General features: G+C 44.8%; 2 protein-coding genes across 6 annotated transcripts in view; one reads left to right on the top strand and one right to left on the bottom strand.

The window, feature by feature from the left end:
- LOC127037332 (uncharacterized) overlaps positions 1-21,939 on the bottom strand; it is a 472,273-nt gene that overhangs the window by 30,774 nt on the left and 419,560 nt on the right. The gene's annotated exons all lie outside the window — the stretch shown is intronic.
- HIP1 (huntingtin interacting protein 1) overlaps positions 1-21,939 on the top strand; it is a 150,661-nt gene that overhangs the window by 17,392 nt on the left and 111,330 nt on the right. The window contains exon 1 of one of the 3 annotated variants that reach the window (XM_050928911.1): positions 18,671-18,708. The exons of the other annotated variants lie outside the window; for them this stretch is intronic. Coding sequence (XP_050784868.1) covers positions 18,673-18,708 — 36 coding nt within the window. The 5' untranslated portion in view covers positions 18,671-18,672. Of the gene's footprint in view, positions 1-18,670; positions 18,709-21,939 lie in introns of those variants that run through there. 3 annotated transcript variants of the gene reach the window in all.

Genomic DNA, 21,939 nt, shown 5'->3' with positions numbered 1-21,939 from the left:
AGGCACGTTCATGTCCATTTTATCTGCACATACACTGACCTCTGAGTGCCATGGTTGCTGTATGTGAAGCTGTGGTTGTCCTCCGTGTCTACTGGGGTGGAGGGGTAGGAATGGAGATGCAGCCCCTGATGCCGTGTGTCATGTTGAGAGCGGGGTGTAAGGAGGTGCCATAATGGAGTTCTCCATGGACTGCAAAGGGAGGCGAATCTGTGATTGTTGAACCTGTAGATTCACAAGCGTGTGCAGCATCTGTGTTTGCTGCTAGAGAAGCCCCATTATGTCTTGGTGCATCTCCCTCTCCTTTTGCTGCTGGGACTCCTTCTCCTGTCTGCTCTTCTCTTCACCAGGTTGTCTGCAATATTGATCCCCAGGGCTTTGTGCTCACAATCTGATGCAGCACGGACACTTGCAGGATCTCACTGAACATGTAATCCTGAGTCCTCTTCTTTCTCCTCCTTATCTGGCTCAGGCGTTCCATGGGTGTGGAGGGGAAACCCCTCAGGGCCACAATGGCAGCAGCCTCCGACAATACTGACAACTCTGCTCTGTGTGTTGAGTCACAACAGGAGGCAAAAGTTAAGATTCAGAACTTCCATCCCTTGCTCCCCTAAAGTTTTAAACAAGACGTGCTGAATGACACTTCTGCTTTGGAATGCTTGTGCACGGCACCACTCACGGCACCAGCTGTGGTGAGTGCGGCCTGCCAGAGGCTAGGGAGATTGCTCAGTTGCATGAAACTATGAGCCATTCAGGCAGTGGCACTGAATACTGGCACCATTTTCCACACGCAGTGTTGATTTTAGCTGATATCTCACTCTTGAGGGAGACAAAGGCACAGAGCTCTGCTGCTGCTGCTGCTGTCCTGAAGCTGGGTGGGCCCATATGCTGGTAGCCTGTGCACTGCAATGATGGCCACAAAAGTTGTCGCTGAGCGGCATGGGACAGTGTCCTACTGCAGAGGAAGAAGTAAGGCTGCCATCCCTAGAAGCTGTGGGGAGAGGATTGCGGAGTGCCTCCAGGAATGTTCCATTGAGAATATCAGGAGAATTCAAGGGACATCCCTGTGGGCATAAACAAATTGCTCTGCTTGGTTTCTTCTGCCTAACTGTGCAGGGGAATGAAAAACAGGTAACACTACCTCTCTGTGTTGTCCCACTGCCTTGTCTAATAGTAGTAAATGAATGAAAAGTCAATAGCTGTGTCCCATGAAGCTGGGGACACCATCAGTAATGGGAAATACACGTACCTGAGGTTCCTTCCTCTGTATCAGGCTCACCCATGCTCCACTGACTGGACTGTGGGGAAGTCTCAAACGGGTTCTGGCTCACTGCGTAGATGGATCCACCAGTTTCATGTCCTGCATCTTCCACCTCTTCCTCATCCTCACTGTTCACAGCATGGGTCAGTGCCTCGGGCTCCTTCCGAGTGTTCACACTGTGGGGAGAGGAAGGGCGTGCAGTCTCCGCCAACTGTGCATGCAGCTCTTTGTAAAAGCAGTAGGTCTGCAGCTTGGCATTGGATTGACTGTTGGCTTCCTGATATGCCTGCTGCAGTTGCTTCGCTTTCATGCAGCGCTGCTGTTGATCCCTGTCTTACCCCTCTTCTGCATCCCCTGTGCAATGTGCTCATAGATGTCCTCATTGCTCAGTATTGGTAATGATGAGAGTCCTAGGGCAGACTGCTCTTCGATTACTCCATCCGTCCATCGTTGGAACTTATCTGATACTACCTCCCCCCCACACATTGCTGCAGTATCTGAATGTCTCACTATTTTTAATACACCTGTCCTCATACCACCCATCTGAGGTAGGGAACTGCTGTTATCTGTTTGAAGATGGAGAATGAGGCACAGAGGATCCAAGGGCTAGTCTGTGCAGCGGGTGGGGTGGGGGCTAAACTGGATTAAGTTGAGTTAATCTGGTTTGAAGATGCTTGCATACACCCGATGCAATTCATATAGCGCACTCATTCCACATTTGTCATGAACTCTGAAGTCCTCTTTCAAAGTGACTTTGGTCTATTGTTTGTGTGCACACAATGCTGTTGCTCACTACTTTGTAGTCTTCCAACTGCTATCCCATGCTGCTTTGTGGGCATCTGGTACTGACCCGTCTGTGTACCTGCTGTGTGCCCTACGCTGCTCTGGTGGCAAGTGACTGGATGTCCTCTCCCCGTTTTAAAAACTGGTTTGGGGCCAGAATTTGTTCTTTTGCTCCTGGATTTGAGTATATCAGCATTGCTGCGACACTACTCCAGAAGCTGTACAGCATGCCTTGAGAAGCTGCTTGGAGCCATGCTGAGACCCTAGATCTCATTGCCATCTGGGGAGAAGCCAGCCACCAGAGTAAAGATCTTTCTGTGGATACTGCAAAGCAGTTGTCCATGAGGATGCAACCAGGATGCCAGCTGTACAGGATGAAGAACAAACAGCTCAGTAGAATGTACATTAAAACCAAGATCTGATGGTGGAAATGTGACCTTTTCCTCTTTTGAGGAGCTAGACAAGCTTTAGGTCAGTGACACCACTACCGACTCCAAGAAGGGGTCCCAATTCCTAGCCAGAGTCCCAGGCTGGGACTGAAGGGTCAGATCCTGTCAAGGGAACCTCATAATGTCAATTATCTTTAAAATTTCTTATTATTTTTATTATGCTATGTTGCTCTGCTAGCTTCTGTCTAGGTGTCCCACGGCCACAGCCATTTTAAGTGGATGCGATGTAGAAGCTTTTCTGAGTCTCTAGCCCCTGCTCTCCTCCCTCTCTAAGCCCAAACAATCTGTTTGCTCCCCAACTCCGTCTTTAAAATGCAGCTGTTCTGTCCAAGCAATTGGCCTCTCTCTTATGCTAACGCCCTGACTATCGACTGTTTTTAAGCCCATGCTTCAGTGGACACATGCCCATATACATATTTTTCCGTTCATTTCCTTCATCTGTCCTGCCCAACTAATGCTTGTGATGATGAGCCTGGAGAGGTTTCAGGATTGTTTGAAGGCCATAAATGAGGTTTCAGGAAAGATTTCTTTCAGGATAGGGTCCCCATTGAGTATGGGCTGCAGTTATTTGATGATGCCCCATATGGGTTCTAGTGTGAGGTAGTAGGTGACAAATAGGTATGTGCAATCAGAGAGAGGTTTTATTTCTGTATTGAAACAGATTCTCTTGAGGTATTTGGATGGTCATTCCCCAAGCAAGCTCCCCACAGACCAGAACGTACCAACTCAAAGCGGTGCTAGACCCTGCCAGAATAACAGATGCAAAACCTGCAGACACATCTCCACTGTTGCAATTATCAACACACCCCACAACACACCTTTCAAGATCCATGGTTCCTACACATGACTATCACAATATAGGGTGTACCTCATCCTGTGCACTAAATGCCCCAACAACAACTATGTGGGCGAAACCAGACACTCTCTTTGCTTTCGAATGAACTCTCACAGGAAAATGAGAAGACAAAAACACCCTAACACCTGTGAAAAGTTTTCAACCACAAAGTGATCCTCTGTCGGACCTCTCAGTCCTTATTCTCCGCACAACACTTTCGAAAGTGAGGCAGAGAGCTTAAATTCATTACTCTGCTCGACGCTAAAAATAAAAGACTGAACAGAAACACTGGATTTATGACTTATTACAACAATTCGGAACCCACTAACCCACTCTTTTGTCCCATGACTGCAGAGGTGTTAACGGGGCAACCCTGCCTTGAATGGTCCTTTACAGTATGTGCTAACTTCTTATGATAAACAGTTTGTTCCAGACTTCTATTTAGCTGTGACACTGGGAGTACCTTTCCCAGACTTGAGGAAGAGCTCTGTGTGGCTCGGAAGCTTGTCTCTCACCAGCAAAAGTTGGTCCATTAAAAGATATTACCTCACCCACCTCGTGTCTCTAGTTTCCACTATGTATCCCACAATACACAGCGAGAAAAATCCCAGAATGCGCACACTCAGCAGCAAAGCAAAGGATCATGGGATACCCTCCAAGAATGACCCATGCTTAGTACAAAGCAAGCTGCCACCATGTGTACACAGTGATCCAGACTGAAAGAGGGCATAGCCATCCCATGTGCACATTGTCAGTGCAGCTTGCATTTGTATGCGCATCAAATATATCTGGTTTAACCCTCCATGGAGACAAGTCCTAAGTTACTTGCTCAAGAGCACCCTGGAAATCTGATGGAACAAGGGTTTGACACTGGATCTCCTGGGTGCCAGGCTGCTGCTCCTACTGCAGTACTATTTGCACCAGGTCTGCAGGATCTGTGCCAGACTGATCCTAATGTTGCCAACACCAGAAGGAATTTTTAGAAAATGTCCCTAGTGTAAATAGAGCCAGCAATGTTAAATGGCTTGCCAAAAGCCACATCTAAAGTCAGTCAGTTTTTTGTCTAAGGATGTGCAGCTCTCTGCTTTAATTGCTTGACTTCATTCCTTCCTTGTGGAGTTTATCTGCGGGAGACTTTTTTCTTAAAATTTCCCACTGTTGCTACCACCAGTGCTGGTTTCTCAGTGGCCTGGCTGCTGCCACTGTAACTACCATGTTGTCTAACCCTCCACAGGCAGGTCTAGACAACATGGTGGCTAAAACACCAGTGTCGTTTGTGACGTAATCAGAGACTGTCAAACTCAGGTATGCAAAGGTTCCCCTCCAAACTGAAGAGGGAAGTTGGGGTTGGTTGGTTTGTTTGTTTTTAAACACCCAAACAAAAAACCCTGGTTCATTGTTAAACTTGATTTCTAGTTGCAGATCTGAGTGAAAGGTTTGTGGTTTCTGTAATTGGCCTAGGAGTTTCATAGCCTCAGGCTGTACTTTTGCATGCTCTCTGGTTGCTAGCTCAGTTTCAAACAGTTACAATAAGACCACAACTGTGAGTGGCAACTCTGCTGTAAGCCTTTTCACTCTGTGGTCTTGCCAGATCCTCCCAGAACATGGGTGGCTACTGATCCTGCTGCAGTGAATCCTCTGTAAAGGGTGCTGCATTCTGATTTGCTGTTCTTCAGGGGGTGTCTCAGAGTACAGCTTTCACTGCCTGGCTCTCGCTTTGCAGAGTGACCTAATTCCTTTGTAGTACGGCTGCAGCCCATAAAAACTGAAGCTGCAGGCCGCTGTGCGAATAGCTCTATTATTCTGGCAGCTGTTGTCAGCAGCCTCAATTTCTCTGCAGCGGAAGATGGCACATTAAATATTTACCATACAGAAACAAGGCAAGTCACAGCAAACAAAGGGATCCATTGGAGAGATGGGATTCTCTCATCAGGGCCACGCTAGCAACTTTCTATTGATGGTTAACGGGTTTTTTTATTCTATACAAGCAGCTTGGAGCTTTGTAGAATCATAGAATATCAGGGTTGGAAGGGATCTCAGGAGGTACCTAGTCCAACCCCCTGCTCAGAGTGGGTGGCATTGCTTTTAATTTTGCTTTTCAGATGTTGGCTGGGAAATAAGGGTTTCTAAGACATCATTTTCACGTTAAAATTAACAAGAGCGTGGAGTTTTATGAGCCCTAATGGTGTCAGAAGGTGCTTGTAACGGTATAGCAGGGGTGGGTAAATGTGCATACACTGGCCACTGTTTACAGGAAACATCAATTACGTTCATTGGTTGTTAAATGTACCACAGTGTTGCATTTCCCATTTTCAGTATGGGATAGCCACCCATAGTGTGGTTAAATTTAAATACAGTGGTGTGAAAATGCAGATGCCCAGTGTATGATTAGGGCCCTACCAAATTCACGGCCACGAAAAACATGTCACGGACCATGAAATCTGGTCTCCCATAGGGTGACCAGGGGTCTGGTTTTCCACTGGAACACCTGATTGAAAAGGGATCCTGGCTCCTATGCATAGCGGCAGCCAGGAGGCTCCACACGCTGCCTCCATCCGAAGCACCACCCCTACAGCTCTCATTGGCTGGGAGCCACGGCTAATGGCAGCTTGGGGGTGGTGCCTGTGGACAGGGCAGCGTGCAGAGCCGCCTGGCTGCACCTCTGTGTAGGAGCCGGAGAGGGGACATGCCGCTTTTTCCAGGACCTACTTGAGGTAAATGCCGCCTGGAGCCTTTATCCCCCTGCCCCAGCCCTGATTCCCCCCCCCCCCCGCAATCTGAACCCCTCGGTCCCAGCCCAGAGCACCCTCCTGCATCCCAAACTCCTCATCCCAACCCCACCCCAGAGCCTGCACCCCCAGCCGGAGACCTCACACACACCCCTGCGCCTCAACTCCCTGCTCCAGCCCGGAGCCCGCTCCCATACTCCAAACTCCTTGGCTCCACCCCAGAGCCCACTCCTGCACCCCAAAAGCCTCATCCCTGGCCCCACCACAGAGCTCGCACCCCCAGCCCGGAGCCCTCACCATCTCTCGTATCCCATCCCACTCCTGCACTCTGAAATCCTCATTTCTGGCCACACTCCCCAACCGGAGCCCTCACCCCCTCCTGTACCCCAGCCCCCTCAGCCAATCTGGTGAAAATGAGCGAATGAGTGGGGGTGGGGAGAGCAAGTGACAGAGGGAAGGGGAGATGGAGTGAGCGGGGGCAGGGCCTCGGAGAAGGGGCGTGGCAAGGGTGTTCAATTTTGTGTGAGTAGAAGGTTGGCAACCCTAGTCTCTCAGACTGGGGGTTCTGCCCCAAACTGGGGGTTCTGTGGGGGGTCACAAGGATATTTTAGAGGGGCTTCCCTTCTTCTGGACTGCCTTCAGAGCTGGGTGGCCAGAGAGTGGCGGCTGCTGACCAAAGGTCCAGCTCTGAAGGCAGCAGAGCAGAAGTGAGGGGGCAGTACCACACCATGCCATCCTTACTTCTGCACTGCTGCTTGCAGAGGCTCTGCCATCAGAACTGGGCTCCCAGCCAGCAGCCTCCGCTCTCTAGCTGCCCAGTTCTCAAGGCAGCGCTGCTACCAGCAGCAGCGCAGAAGTAAGGGTAGCAGTACCGCAAACACCCCCTCCCCACACACTCACACTAACCTTGCCATTCCTCCACAACTCCTTTTTGTGTCAGGACCAATCCCTACAATTGTAACACCATGAAATTTCAAATTGAAATAGCTGAAATCATGAAATTTGCGTTTTTTAAAGTACTATGACCGTGAAATTGTCCAAAATGGACTGTGAATTTGGTAGGGCCCTATGTATAATGTAACCCACAGCCCACAGTCTCCTCTTACTACTGAGCTGTAGCCCATGGAGACCGAAGGTTCCTGCCGGGAGTGCTCCATCATAGTCTGAACAGCTTGGCCACTCATACTATGAAGGAGCATTGTGCGTTGAAATCCATAGTCTCTCTGGACTGAATTGATGTACTAAAAAGGCCGGGATTGATCTGCTTCCTCTTATGCAAATTCGAGGTAGTCATAGGGTTCCTGGCAAGTTCCCAATTTGATTCTTAACTGGGCAAAGTTTGTGTCCCTGCAATGTGGGAAATAACATAAGAAATCAGACAGTACTTGACTCCAACTTGGTGAAGTATTTTTAAATCTCATGCATCTGACTGCTGGATTGGCTTTGAGATTGCCCCCTCTATTGATGACCTAAGGACATTATGATCACCCCCTTTTGTCATTAACCATTGATGATGTGGCTCCATGACCAGTTGTGTGTGCTGACTAATTATTCTTGCATGTCACGTTGATATACAGGATGACCTGCAACAAGTGTGCTGATAGCAATAATCACACTGTTTCATGGTAATGTAAAAATTTTTGGAAGCCCTGTATTAAGTGGCGGCAAAGAAAGATTTCTTCTTTTCTTACTGTAGTGTTTGAAAAAATCTCATGTGTCGTATGGCAGCCTGGCTCCACTTGGAAAAATTTGGATCTTTACGCTGTGAGGAATTTTCTGTTTACTTCACAGGCAGAAACAATCATGTTCCTGCTGCGTTTGCGGGGTTTAACTGCTTTTGTAGAGGCAAATCCATGTCTGGAAAGGGCAAAGTTGGATACTTCTGAGTTCAGGGCAGCTTTGTTGTTGTGCTATATTTTCTAGGGTCACTTTGTCCTGTGATATGTAGTTTGGATATTGGCTCTGGTTGGCTAGAGTGTAATCAAGTTGGGAGTTGCTAGGTCTATTGTTAATACCCTTGCACAAGTATCTATCTTTGGATGCTGCTAGTTTCACCTACCCTTTGGGGGTGGTTAATTGAGAAAGTGGAAATGAAACAACTTTGGAGCCATCTGGAATCAGCAGCTTTCCTTGATCCCTTTTGCTTTGTCTTTTGGCCTGACTATAGCATGGAGACAGTATAGGTCTGGTTGGCCAGTAATCTCCTGATGTACAAAGGTCACATTCTTTTAGATCAGATACCATTGATCATAACGTTTTGTTGACTCACCTGCAGCCCTGAGTTGGGGGATCCATAGAAAGAATGCAACCATACTGGAATAGGCTAAGAAGTCTTAGAAGGTGGTTTATTATTATTTGTTTCCATTATGTACTTGGCACTTTCCAAACACTTGAGAACAGACACTGCTTCAAGGAGCTTTAAGGTTTGGGGCACTCGTTCTGTTAAAGGCTCTCTCCCCCATGCAGGAGGTCATGGGGCAGTACTTTTGCCACCCTTCTGTTCAATGTGAATGGGAAGCTGTTGTAGGAGATAACTTGAGCCATCAGTGTCCTGATGACACACAGCTCTGCCTCACTTTCGTCAGACCTAGCTGGTGCACTGCCTTTGCTGTCAAAGTGCCGAGCCAAGATTGGAACATCATGAAAGCAAGCAGGCTAAAGCTTAATCTGGATAAAACAGAGGTATTGGGTTGGGGAAGGATGGGCGGTGTTCCAGCCTCCATTTATTGAGGGGTCTTAGCTACCCGTCTTCTGAGAGCTTTGTGATTTGGATGGAATTACAAGATGCCATCTGCATCTGGAGTTGCCAGTGGTGTAGGTAGCCAGAAGCATCTTTTTCTCTCTCTCCCTTTTTTTCCCCCTTATCTGCATCTGGTTAGATATTTGCAAACTCTTCTCTTGATATTGTGATCTTGCCTTGGCTGTGGTCTGTGACTTTGTGGCTTGTGAATTAAATCTCATTGCACTTTACATGGTGCTTCACGTGAACACCACTCTGGGCCACATTTGGTCCCAAATGTGCCAACATTATCCTCAGAGAACCTGTTACACTGATTTTTCACCAATTGCATTGGGTGCAAGTCAAGTTGTTAACTTTGTTCTATAAAGCCCTAAATGATTTGGGACCCAGCTATGGGCGAGATCCCTTACTGCACCTCACTTGCGTGCAGATACAGAAGTTGAAGCTTCCCTGGATTTAATCTAGTGGAGTATTCTCAGCTCTTGACTCTAGAATTCATGTACCTAGCTGACCCAAAAAAGGTCATGTTTGCTGATTTTTAAGATGTCGTGTATGCTCTTCTCTTGTTCCAAGTTTTCTCCTTTCCTGCATAGTTATTGCAGTGCTATTTGGGCTCTTTTTATAAATCAAAACAGAAATGTCTCATTACGTAAATTGCGAGGAGGCCAAATATTCTGGTATTTTATATCTAGCAATAGCAATGCATTTGACTTGTATAGCCCAGACACAAATATTTTTATAAACCAGGCCTTTTCCAACTTTGAAATGACTAAAGCGCCCACAAGAATCCACTGCTACAAATGCCTAGTTAGGAAAGGCACATAACATCTTTCCTAATTTAATCAGATTTTCTTTCTTCTTCAGTTTCCTCACTACTCACTGGGGTTAGAGTGTGTTTTGAAGCTATCTGAGAGGCACTAAATGTTTTCTAGCCTGCATTGTCCCAGCCTCATCCACCCAGCAGAAATAATGTGAAATTATCTGCTGTGTCAGTCTTGGCAGAGCTGTGTGTGTTTGTTCACTGGATAGGAAGGTTCATTGAAGGCCCTTTGCTGAGATGAGGACAGTAATGAAGGAAGATTGTGTTGGTCCCCCCACCCCCCTTGTTAAACAGCAACAGATGGGAAAGGTCTGCTTGGAGTGAGAGTGGGGGACACTTCTTGATCTTTGGCTTAGGTCCATTGTAAACTGCATCTATATCCTCTCTCCAGGGACGTATCCTGCCTTTCCAGGGCATGGACTATGATCAGAACCCTTTCTTTGCCACAGCCTCGGCCTCAAACTTTGCCATAGAATTGTGCTCCACATCCTTTTAAAAAAACTGAAGTGTCTGATCCTTGTGGTTGCAAAGAAAACCATGTCTGCAAAGAGCCTGAAACAGTGGCTCTATCAAGAGATGAATTGCTTCCGTCTGTTTGGGGGGAAGGGATGAGGGGGGTGCTGGCCCTGAAGCCTAATAATGATAATGCAAATGTCAGCATTAACTATTTCACTGCTGATCATTGTTAGCAGAAGTGTTCAGCGCACACGCCATCCTTATTTACTGAAGATGCAGAGATTGGGGTGGGGACAGTTGAAGCAGCTGATTGCTGGTAAGGTTTGTCTGCGTGGAGAACTAGGAGTTCAGTCCCCAAAACTCATGTGCCCAGGGGATGGGAAGAGAATTGTCCTCTGATGGGGGAAGCTGAAAGGAACGCTAGCAGGCTTCTTCTCCAGTGCAGGCAAACATCACCACTATAGAAATCTGCAGCACTTGACGGATTCACCATGTGGAGGCACCGTAAAATAAACTGAAATTAATAAACAGATAAAAATCCCATAGGAGGCTAAGCTGATTGCAGAGTTCACTTTCATATTTAATTCTGTTTAAAAAAAACCCAAAACACATGGGTCCTTGTTTATTGTCTAAGAGATTTTCTTCTCTTATTGTTAGCATCCTGTAAGCCCAGAAACTTCCATTTTCTGTCTGTCTAGTGTCTCTTGTCATCTGCAGACAGAAAAATGTGACTCTTGCTGATTCCCATATCAATGGGCATATTTAGAAAGTGTGGCTTTCCAGCCTTGGCTTGCTGGGGATTAAGTTGCTGAGTTTGCTTCCATGTACACAAGAGTGAATGAAGTGAAACATATTTCACTCCTGCCTCTTGAGTGGAGCAGTAAATTTCTTATTCTGTAAAGTAGCAAAAGCTCTGTATGGAGTTGGTGTGGGAAATCTTCATTCTGCTTCCACATTGCACAGATCAGACATGACTAGAGCTCATTACCACAATACTCTCATTTTGGATTCCTTTCCAATCCTACAAGCAGGGCCAGTGTAACCACTAGGCGAACTAGATGGCCGAGGGCACCAAGATTTGGGGGCTCCAAAAAGCAGTACCCCAAATTTTTTTTACACAGTTGCTGGAAAAGGAACGAATAAAGAAAAGAGAAACGTTGTTGAACTTGCATTTTAACTTGTTCTTCTCTTGTACGTTACAGCTATAGCCTACGCCAGCTCTGCATTGTGGGCATAAGCGTACTGCTTCACTACAGTGCAAAGTGGCAGTGACATCATTTTTCTCGCTGCGTGCAGCCGTTACCCTTTCTGACAGGCTGTTTATAATGCTCAGTTTACTAGTTTTCGGAGGTTGTCGACTGAGGCTAACTATTTTTGTTGAGTTGTTTCAGATCTAAGACTCTGGCAATTGCTGCTGCATCATTTCGCTAATACTTTGTATCAATTGTGTGTGTATGTTAAGTATTTGAGTGTATATGTTTATCATGTGCGACTATGCATGTGTAGGTTGTTGACATTTGTCATATTGATATTGTCAGTAGTTGTACGATGGCATCTCCACCATTCTAATTTTATAAATTTTATTAATAACAATAATTGGATATTCTAAAGGTAGAATAAAATGTAGTAGATTTTGATATGAAGGAAGGAAGTATACATGAACAATGCCACATTATGCAGTATTCATTTTTGAACGTTTATAATCGATGCTCCAGGGGGAAGGGAAGGGGGAGGGGAGGCGCGAGGTGGAAGTTTTGTCTAGGTCGCAAAATATCCTTGCACCGGCCCTCCCTATGACTTGTTAACATTTCTGTGCTTCACATTCTACTTCTAAGCAGTGTGGAGCATCAGTGGAGTTTCTTGGGCTGCAGCACTATTGGGAGACTTGAAGATAAAGCTTAATGTAGACGCAGCAGTGAGTGATCCAAAACCCTTGTCATACTAACGGAAAAATACATCAATTTACTGTGCGGCAGGAATAAAGCACTGGTTAAAAGAACCTTAGTACAAAACTACTATAAATCCAACTTGGGAGGCATCATCAGTGTAGTGAGCTGCTTTTCTGTGTGAAAGGAACGTCTTCCATCACTCCAGGTTTTAGCTGTATCCTTCACTGAAGGAGAAACAGCATGTGAAACCATCAGTTGTTGGAATGCTCATGCTGAGTTTACTTGTTAAGGAGAGAGTATGATATTGCAGATCAGACACACTCTGTTAGTGCCAAGGTGAAGCATCTGAGTCTCAATTAGTCCTTGTGTGCTATTGTATCCTCAGCATTTCTGAAGCAAGGAAATGGGATTATGCGGTTTTTAGACTTTGTGTGTGTGTAAAAGTAAACAACTGCTTTCTCTGCTACACTAGTGGCTGGTTGATAACATTTAAGTTCTGCCTAGTGTACACTGCATTCTTCACTGGGGTATCTAGGTACCATACAAATTTTCAAATATATTCACACAAGGATCTCTTTTTTTTCTTCTTCTTCTCTTTACCCCCATCAGTGGGAATTTAAAAATATTGTTGTCCCTTTGACTTGAGGTGTTAGTTGAAGTTAAGGACCTTGCAGAGTTGTTTCTATTAGGAGGAGAAACTGGGGATATGGGTCAAGCATATTCTTGATGCTGTAGTCAGCGATACTCTGACCTTACTGGTTCAGGAGCCAAATTAGTGATCAGCATTACGCAACAGAGCTTTTGATACAGTCTCCCACAGTATTCTTGCCAGCAAGTTAAAAAAGTATGGATTGGATGAATGGACTATAAGTTGGATAGAAAGCTGGCTATATCATCGGGCTCAACGGGTAGAGATCAACGTCTCAGTGTCTAGTTGGCAGCTGGTATCAAGCGGAGTGCCCCAGGGGTCAGTCTTGGGGCTGTTTTTGTTCGACATCTTTATTAACAATCTGGATGATGGGATGGATTGCACTCTCAGGAAGTTTGCAGATGACAATCAGATGACACTAAGCTGGGGGGAGAGGTAGTACTATACACTGTAAAACCCTGTTTCACCAAGCCTCCTTTATCTGGCTTTCTGTGTTAACCAAACCACCAGCCACCCAAGGCTGACAGCAGCTGAGGCTCGGGCTGTCAGCCCTGGGCAGTGGGAGTCCTGCCATGCGAGCCTGATAGCAGGAGTCCTGCTGCCCATTCCCTGGTTTATCCAGATTTTTGGTTATTCGATCGATCTCTGGTCCCAATTAGATTGGATAATTGGGGTTCCACTGTATTCGTATATATAACAATTTGACAGGGGAATTATTTAGTGTATATCTATTTATATGTGTGTGTGTGTGATGTATGTAATATTACAATATGTGTATATTATATAATATTCATTTGTGTGTGTATATATAATATTCTCACAACAAAATGACTCAGTATTATTATTATATGAACTACAATTGATTAATAACATAGTAAGAGCATCCTGATTGGTTAATAACTTAGACTGGTTAACAATTAAATCATACAGTGTTTTAATATCATGTGCTGCAAAGAGCCGCAGGAGACACGTTAAAGAGCTGCTTGCGAGACTCAGTCTGAGTATCGTTGGTCTAGGCATACTTAATCATGCCTCTGCACGGGGGGATGAGACTAGATGACCTCTTGAGCTCATTTCTATGAGTCTGTGACTGATGTAATCTTGTTTATTAACAAAAAGTATACACCCAGTCCTGTTTTTCTGAACTTGGTAGAAACAGCAGCAGGCAATTTCCTTGCTAAGAAATCCCCAAGTCTGCTCTTCAGCGAGTTCTGTACCCAAGAAGCTGTCAGTCCACACAGCTTCGCTCTGACCTGCTGTATGGTCTAGTGCTTTGGGCAGTAACCCTCCAGCCCCAGCTATTTGTTTCTCCTTCCGTTGAGCCTGAAATAGAGTGTGTGAGCTATCTGTGGACTTTAACAAGGTCTACGGTTCTTTGGATCTGAGACTCACCTGTTGGTAGCCATTAGAACCTTTCAGCATAACAGTATTATTTGGGGAAACGGGAGCATTTTGTCCTGTAGGTGTTTAGGTTAGTGGCAATTCTGATTTCCTTTGGCAAGTAGTTCCACAATGTTGGGCCAGTTGTGCAGCATGGGAGGGTGGTGGCATGATCTGTCAATTCAGCATGGAATAATCCCTTCTAAAAAACCTGAGGTGGCTTTACTTGTGCACCCTTGCTTCCAAGTGCTCTGCAAACTTAATGGATTTACTACACTAGCTGGGCAAATTACTGCCATTGCACAGCCTGAGCCCAAAGACTCACAGAAGGAAGGGAACTGCATGGAATGGGCATTCACTTTAGGAGAGCCAAGGCGGATTGATTTCAGTCACAGTGATGTGAATCACAGATTTTAGTCATGATTTAAATCAGCAGGCAGGAACTTTGATTTAAATAATTGATTTTAATTGTTTTGCATTTGTTCTTTTAGTTAATTTCCTAAGGAAAGGTTGATTCTCATTAGTTGGTAACCATTGAAACAAGTTGATATGTAACTAAATACAGCCCTTACCCTAAATTTGATGTTTCTTTTTTGCGAACCAGGAGGATACACTAAGTCTATTTACATTTATTTAAGCAACTATATGGCTTACCTTACATTTATTCCAATTTTTAATTTTTACGTCTTTTATTATGTTAGAAAATGGTGAATGGTGCATTTTTTATTTACTAGATGATTAGATTTTAAATTCCAGTTTGTGTCAAGCTCTATTTGAATGGAAATTGAAATTAAATTAAAATGCACAAAACAGCATTTTAATTTTTTTGTTAGGTAATACTACCTTAAAAGTGATGGATACATACATACTTTTTTTTATCAAAACACGTTTTGCATTTAAAACAAACTGATTTATTAAACAAAGGCAGTATTGTCTGTATTTACTGAATTGAACTGATTGTTTCTGGTCACCATGTCCTTCAAGATTTTAGAACTAGTAGATCTCACCCACTCACACACATACTTTTTGTTTGTAAATTGGAAGAGGAAAACAAATTTACTGCTTTTTAAACACCCAGTTGGTTCCTTAACTTTGAATGAACTAGTCATTGACCTGAACTAGTTGAATAAACTGAAATGAAGAAAATGTTCTGTCTGCGCCTGCAGAAGAGGCTACTGCTGTGAAAAGCTGATTTAGCACTTCAGCAAACTCTGGTTCTAGGGTCTCAGCCAGTGACTCCCACCAGTTGAGTGGTTTGATTTTCTTTAAGCAGCGAACATGTATTTCTTAATATTATTTTTTTGCATTTCACTGAAATGATTTTAATAATAAGGCCTTAACATAGGTTGTTCATTTCAATTTTAATTTTAAATTGGTTTATGTTTAAAAACAAAACTGTGCTTAATTTTAATGTAAAAAAGATTTAAATGCAAATATCTGATTTTAATATTTTTATTTTTAAAATCCATTTTTTATTCACCCTAAGGAGAGCAGAACCGTTGTGTGTTAGATTGTGTTCCCCCTGTATCTCTAGTGATTGCTTCTAGAGTCAAATGCGTGGTGAGTTGAGGACTTGTGTGAGCTGGCTGTTTACATTTCATTTCTAGAGCAGCTGTTTAATGTGTGTTTCCATGAACAGTCTTTCTTTTGCTTTCTTTCTGAATTGATCTCTAATCTCCTCCATTGGTCTCCTGGGTGTGGTGTCCCTTTGTTCAGTGAGCTGCATCTCTGATGAACAGGAGATTCTGTCTGTGTTGCATGATGGGATCTTGCACTTGTCTCTCTCCAGAGCAGGCTATGTGGAGAGCGAGAGAAGGGAATGCTATACCTGAGGCGACAGCTCCGTAGCAAACGAAAGCAGAGAATACCGGCTATATCACTACAAATGATCTTTCCAAAGACTGATTTAAAACCATGAGCTCATCTGGAAGGGCTGTCCTGACACCAACTCCTCCTTTGCTTTTGCTTTGCTAGCCTACAAAGGGAAAACAGCTTTATTAGTTTGGTTTCTTGCCACCACTGGCCTGGATCTTCCTTTCACCCGGTGAGAGATGGCTCTGGGGGAGGACTCTCCCCAAGGGCCTCCTCACAGAGTTCCTCCCCATCATTTCATTTAGCGTGGGCTGAAGGGGGGGATGTGTGGCTCCATGGAATAGACCACATGACCCCTGGATCCAAACCTGCCAGATTGCCAGCACGGTGCCAACTTAAGGCCATCTGCATGGAGGCCGTGCCTCCATATCAGAGACACTTCCTAGCCACACAACCCACGTCCCCAGAGGCATGACTGCACTGGAGTTGCTCTAGTAGGGAACTTCTCAGGGCACCTGCACCATGGGGATCCCTACCACTCTACTATCTTTTCTGACTATAGTTAGTTGGGGTGGGGGGAGACAGTGTCTTCCCAAGCCTCACTGCTTGTTCTCTGCTCCTTCCTTTGCTATCTTATGGAGTCTCTCTGTGGATTCAGGAAAAGTAGAATGTCTAGGAGATCCCTGCTATACCTCCCGTCCCCTCCTTCTAGGTGGCAGGAACAGATCTGAGCACACAGGGTCTCTTTTGCATGATCTTTTGCATCCCAATGTGCAGAAAGAATAGCAAATATGGCAGGTGACCAGCTTGGCTGAACAGCGAAATCTTTGGTGAGCTTAAACTCAAAAAGGAAGCTTACAAGAATTGGAAATTTGGACAGATGACTAGAGAGGAGTATAAAAATATTGCCAGAGCATGCAGAGGTGTAATGAGGAAGGCCAAGGCACAATTGGAGTTGCAGGTAACAAGGGATGTGAAGGATAACGAGAAGGGTTTCTACAGTTATGTTAGCAACAAGGAGGACAGGGGAAGTGTGGGACCCTTACTGAATGGGAGAGGTAACCTAGTGACAGATAATGTGGAAAAAGCTGAAGTACTCAATGCTTTTTTTGCCTCAGTCTTCACAGACAAGGTCAGCTCCCAGACTGCTGCACTGGGCAGCACAGCATGAGGAGGAAGTGAGCAGCCCTCAGTGATGAAAGAACAGGTTAAGGACTGTTTAGAAAAGCTGGACGTGCATAGGTCCATTGGTCCAGATCTAATGCATCCAAGGGTGCTGAGGGAGTTGGCTGATGTGATTGCAGAGCCATTGGCCATTATCTTTGAAAATTTGTGGCAACTGGAGGAGGTCCAGGACGATTGGAAAAAGGCAAATATAGTGCCCATATTTTAAAAAGGGAAGAAAAAGAACTTGGGGAACTACAGACTGGTCAGCCTCCCGTCAGGCCCTGGCAAAATCATGGAGCAGGTCCTCAAGGAATCCCTTTTGAAGCACTTGGAGGAGAGGAAGGTGATCAGGAACAGTCAACATGGATTAATCAAGGGCAAGTCATGCCTGACCAAGCTGATTGCCTTCTATGATGAGATAGTTGGATCTGTGGAAATGGGGAAAGCAGTGGACATGATATATCTTGACTTTAGCAAAGCTTTTGATACAGTCTTCCACAGTATTCTTGCCAGCAAGTTAAAAAAGAATGGATTGGATGAATGGACTATAAGTTGGATAGAAAGCTGGCTATATCGTCAGGCTCAACGGGTAGAGATCAACGTCTCAATGTCTAGTTGGCAGCTGGTGTCAAGCGGAGTGCCCCAGGGGTCAGTCTTGGGGCTGTTTTTGTTCGACATCTTTATTAATGATCTGGATGATGGGATGGATTGCACCCTCAGGAAGTTTGCAGATGACACTAAGCTGGGGGGAGAGGTAGATATCCTGGAGGATAGGGATAGGGTCCAGCATGACCTAGACAAATTGGAGGATTGGGCCAAAAGAAATCTGATGAGGTTCAACAAGGACAAGTGCCGAGTCCTGCACTTAGGAAGGAAGAATCCCATGCACTGCTACAGGCTGCGGACTGACTGGCTAAGCAGCAGTTCTGCAGAAAAGGACCTGGGGATTACAGTGGACAAGAAGCTGGATATGAGTCAACAGTGTGCCCTTGTTGCCAAGAAGGCCAATGGCATATTGGGCTGTATTAGTAGGATCATTGCCAGCAGATTGAGGGACGTGATTATTCCCCTCTATTCGGCACTGGTGAGGCCACACCTGGAGTATTGTGTCCAGTTTTGGTCCCCCCACTACAGAAGGGAGGTGGACAAATTGGAGAGAGTCCATCAGAGGGCAATGAAAATGATTAGGGGGCTGGGGCACATGATTATGAGGAGAGGCTGAGGGAACTGGGCTTATTTAGTCTGCAGAAGAGAAGAGTGAGGGGGGATTTGATAGCAGCCTTCAACTACCTGAAGGGGAGTTCCAAAGAGGATGGAGCTTGGCTGTTCTCAGTGGTGGCAGATGACAGAACAAGGACAGAACAAGGTTGCAGTGGGGGAGGTCTAGGTTGGATATTAGGAAACACTATTTCATTAGGAGGGTGGTGAAGCACTGGAATGGGTTCCCTAGGGAGGTGGTGGAATCTCCATCCTTAGACGTTTTTAAGATCAGGCTTGACAAAGCCCTGGCTAGGATGATTTAGTTGGAGTTGGTCCTGCTTTGAGTAGGGAGTTGGACTAGATGACCTCCTGTGCTCCCTTCCAACCCTGATATTCAGTGATTCTGTGATCTAGGGAGGATGAATCCAGGCGACTAATTTAAAGGTCTGACTAGCAACTGCTTCTTTTAGGCTGGGCAAATGATGTGTTGAGAATAAATGTGCTGATGATAAACTATCTGCTCAGGGTTGAAGATAAAATGGTGAGTAATGGGGGAAGGAGCAGTGAAGGCACCACCCAGATTCTGCATACAATCTCTGAGTAGCTGAGTGGTTTTGACTAAAATGACCAGCAGTGAAATCTGACGAAATGGGTATTCGTCCACGAATGCTTATGCTCTAATACGTCTGTTAGTCTGTAAGGTGCCACAGGACTCATTGTTGCTTCTTTCAGCAGTGAAATGTGTATGTTACCATGTAAATTGCCATAGACTACACACAGAGCTAGGTGGGAAACTGTTTTCTCATCCCATGAGCATTTTCAGGATTTCAAAAAAGTTTCCCATCCTGAATTGGGGCAAAAAGTTTAAATCTTGAAAAATTTCTCAAACCAATAATTGAAAATAACTTTCAAATTGAGTCAATTGAAATGTTGATTTTGACCTTTTAAAGATACTGTTTACTTTTTTAATATAACTTAACTAAAATTTCCAAATGAAAAGTTGCTGCACATTAAGACAAAACTTTGTTTTGAAAATGTCAAAGTGAGTGGTTTAGAGTAGACAATTCAGAAACATTTTTCCCAAATTTTTTTCAAAATGGGAAATTTTGTCAAAACCAACCCTTTCCTAAAACAGTTTCAATGAATCCCCCAACTCAAAAATATTTTGAAAATACAAAGTTTTCATCAGAAAATTCCTGACAGGTTCTACTACAGAGTTAACATTCATTGAGAAAAATACAGAGTGGATCACATCTCTCAGGGCAACTTTTCTGTCTGTCTGCAGACTCAGTCAGGCAGCACTGTATCTGGTCCCATTTGGAAGGTTTTCTTTGCAATATGCCAATATGACTTTTAAATGAAACATTTGAGTTTGCTCACTTAGCCCCAACCAAATTTCCCCAGTGCTGCTCGTTACCAGCTCCGAGTGACTACTGGGTTGGTGGTGCGTCTTTGATTGTTGCTTCAGTCTGCTCTGGAGAGGTTTAGAGCCATCTAGGAAGAGGGGCTATAGATGGGTTATTAGACTCATTCCAGCAGGGAAAACTAATTTTAAAAAAAATGTGACAGAATCAGCATGCGCTGCCTGAGTCATAAATACCCAGGAGCTATGATGCATTTGTATTTAAAAGTCTAAACCTAGTTCTCTGCTTATTTCAGGAAATTAAACTATATCTATGCAGATTTGGTATCTCTTGTCTACTACTCATCTGATTAACTGTCTGAGGCTAGTTAAAACTGAGGGACATTCTCTTGTGCACTTCTCTAAACCACAGTAATTTACAAATAGTGCAAGTCTTAGGCAGACCTCATGGTCCCCAGCACTCAGTTTTATCGGCCTTACTTCCTGTTTCTTTATAGAGTGTAGAGTGGAAGCAACTTTTAAATCTACATCTTTATAAAGTCAAATGGTGGAATGCTATATATAGGAGCCTAACTCATTTTGAGCATTCCACCCAAAGTGCCTCTAATCCATTTTCCACATCCTGTTGGATGGCATATGGATGTTTTCCAAACCCTAGCAGGGTTTTCGTTTTCTACAGCAGAAGTCCCAGAGCTGGTACTCAAAACTAGATGCTTTTGCTGCATACAGGTTTGGTAAATAGAATGGAACACTAATGTAAGTTTCAGGCTAATAGTATTTTTCCATTTTTGGGAAAGGATAATGTGTCAAAAACAGAGTTTAGAATGGGCTAAATTTGTAACTTTAAGGGATCATGACTGATTCATAGACTTTAAAGCCAGCAGCTGTGAAACAAAGTTTCCTTTATACATTTTTTTCCATGTCATTTGTTTTCCTGAATTACCTTGTATCCCACCCTCTGTAGTGATTCTATCTCCGTGGCAGCCTCCCTTGTGGGTTTAGGATTTTTAGCAATTGAACAAGGGACAGTCTGTCAGGTGAACCAAGTGATGCCAAAAAATTCTGTTTACAGCGAGGCACAATCCAGCTCTGCTTTGGAAGTCATTCTCTCTGCATATGTGCAAAGCTTTACCTGAACCTGTGTTTACCTGTGTTCTCTGAAGTGGGTGGCCAGTTACTTGGGAATGGGGAAATAATCACAGTTCAAAGCAACGATCTGTTAATTTTGTAAGCTGCCATTCACAGGTGCCAGTTTGTGAAATGAGTACTTTTAAAAGCAGCAAGGATGAGATGGTCTATGCTTGCCCCCAGAATGGGACTGAAAGTCCCATTGCATGAGTGATTTGTATCCCAGAAGTGTAAAACTGCTTGTCTCAGAATGTCCCTTCTTGCTTCTCCCCCTCCTTTGAGAGCATCCAGTCCTGGGAGTGCAGAGTTGAGATCCTTACATAACTTAATTGAGCTATTGAACGGGATAATTAAATGACTACGTGAAGTATGCAGAGTCCCTGGAATGTGCAGCCTTGCAAAAGCACTTGTTTTGAGTTTTGTAATGTTAGGCCATGGCTACACTGGCGCTTTACAGCGCTGCAACTTTTGCGCTCAGGGGTGTGGAAAAAACACCCCCCTGAGCGCTGCAAGATACAGCGCTGTAAAGCCTCAGTGTAATCAGTGCCACAGCGCTGCAAGCTACACCCGTAAGGGATGTGGTTTACATGCAGCGCTGGGAGAGCTCTCTCCCAGCGCTGGCGCTCCGACCACACTCACACGTGGCAGCGCTTTGAAATGTCAAGTGTAGCCATACCCTTAGAGAGTTCACACTGTGCTGAGACCCCTTTTCTGTCCACCCTGGGATTTAGGAACTAGAGTCTATCTTAACTTTGAGCAGCTTTGTGCTAGAGAAGTATTTAGTTTATCCAGCTTGCTAAGAGTGCTCTTAGCATCACTCTTCTAAACCGTGAAACTGAATTATTTGAGTAGCCAGATTCTGAGCTATTCACCCTGAACCATCACACTCCCTTTGGCCGACACTTTGAACAAGTGATGTGTTTTAAGGCTTGAATTACAAGTGCCAGGGAAGCTAGAGGGCTAATACTGAGCTCCTAGACCACTGTCTGCTGTGATACTTTAGACTGCCTCTGGCAGCTGGGAAAAACCACCCTGAAGCTATTCTCTGGCTAAGTTCTCTGTATGTATAAATATCTCCTGTCTGTGTGTTCCATTCTATGCAACCGAAGAAGTGAGCTGTAGCTCACGAAAGCTTATACTGAAATAAATTTGTTAGGGCTTGTCTACATCACAAAGTTGCAGCGCTGGTGAGGGGGTTACAGCGCTGCAACTTAGGAGGTGTACACATCTGCAGGGCATCACCAGCGCTGCAACTCCCTGTTTGCAGCGCTGGCCATACTC

Source organism: Gopherus flavomarginatus, chromosome 19, assembly GCF_025201925.1.
Source record: "Gopherus flavomarginatus isolate rGopFla2 chromosome 19, rGopFla2.mat.asm, whole genome shotgun sequence".
Classification (NCBI taxonomy): Eukaryota; Metazoa; Chordata; order Testudines; family Testudinidae; genus Gopherus; species Gopherus flavomarginatus.
Note: the sequence above shows the minus strand (reverse complement) of the source record. Positions and strands in the feature narration are given on the sequence as shown.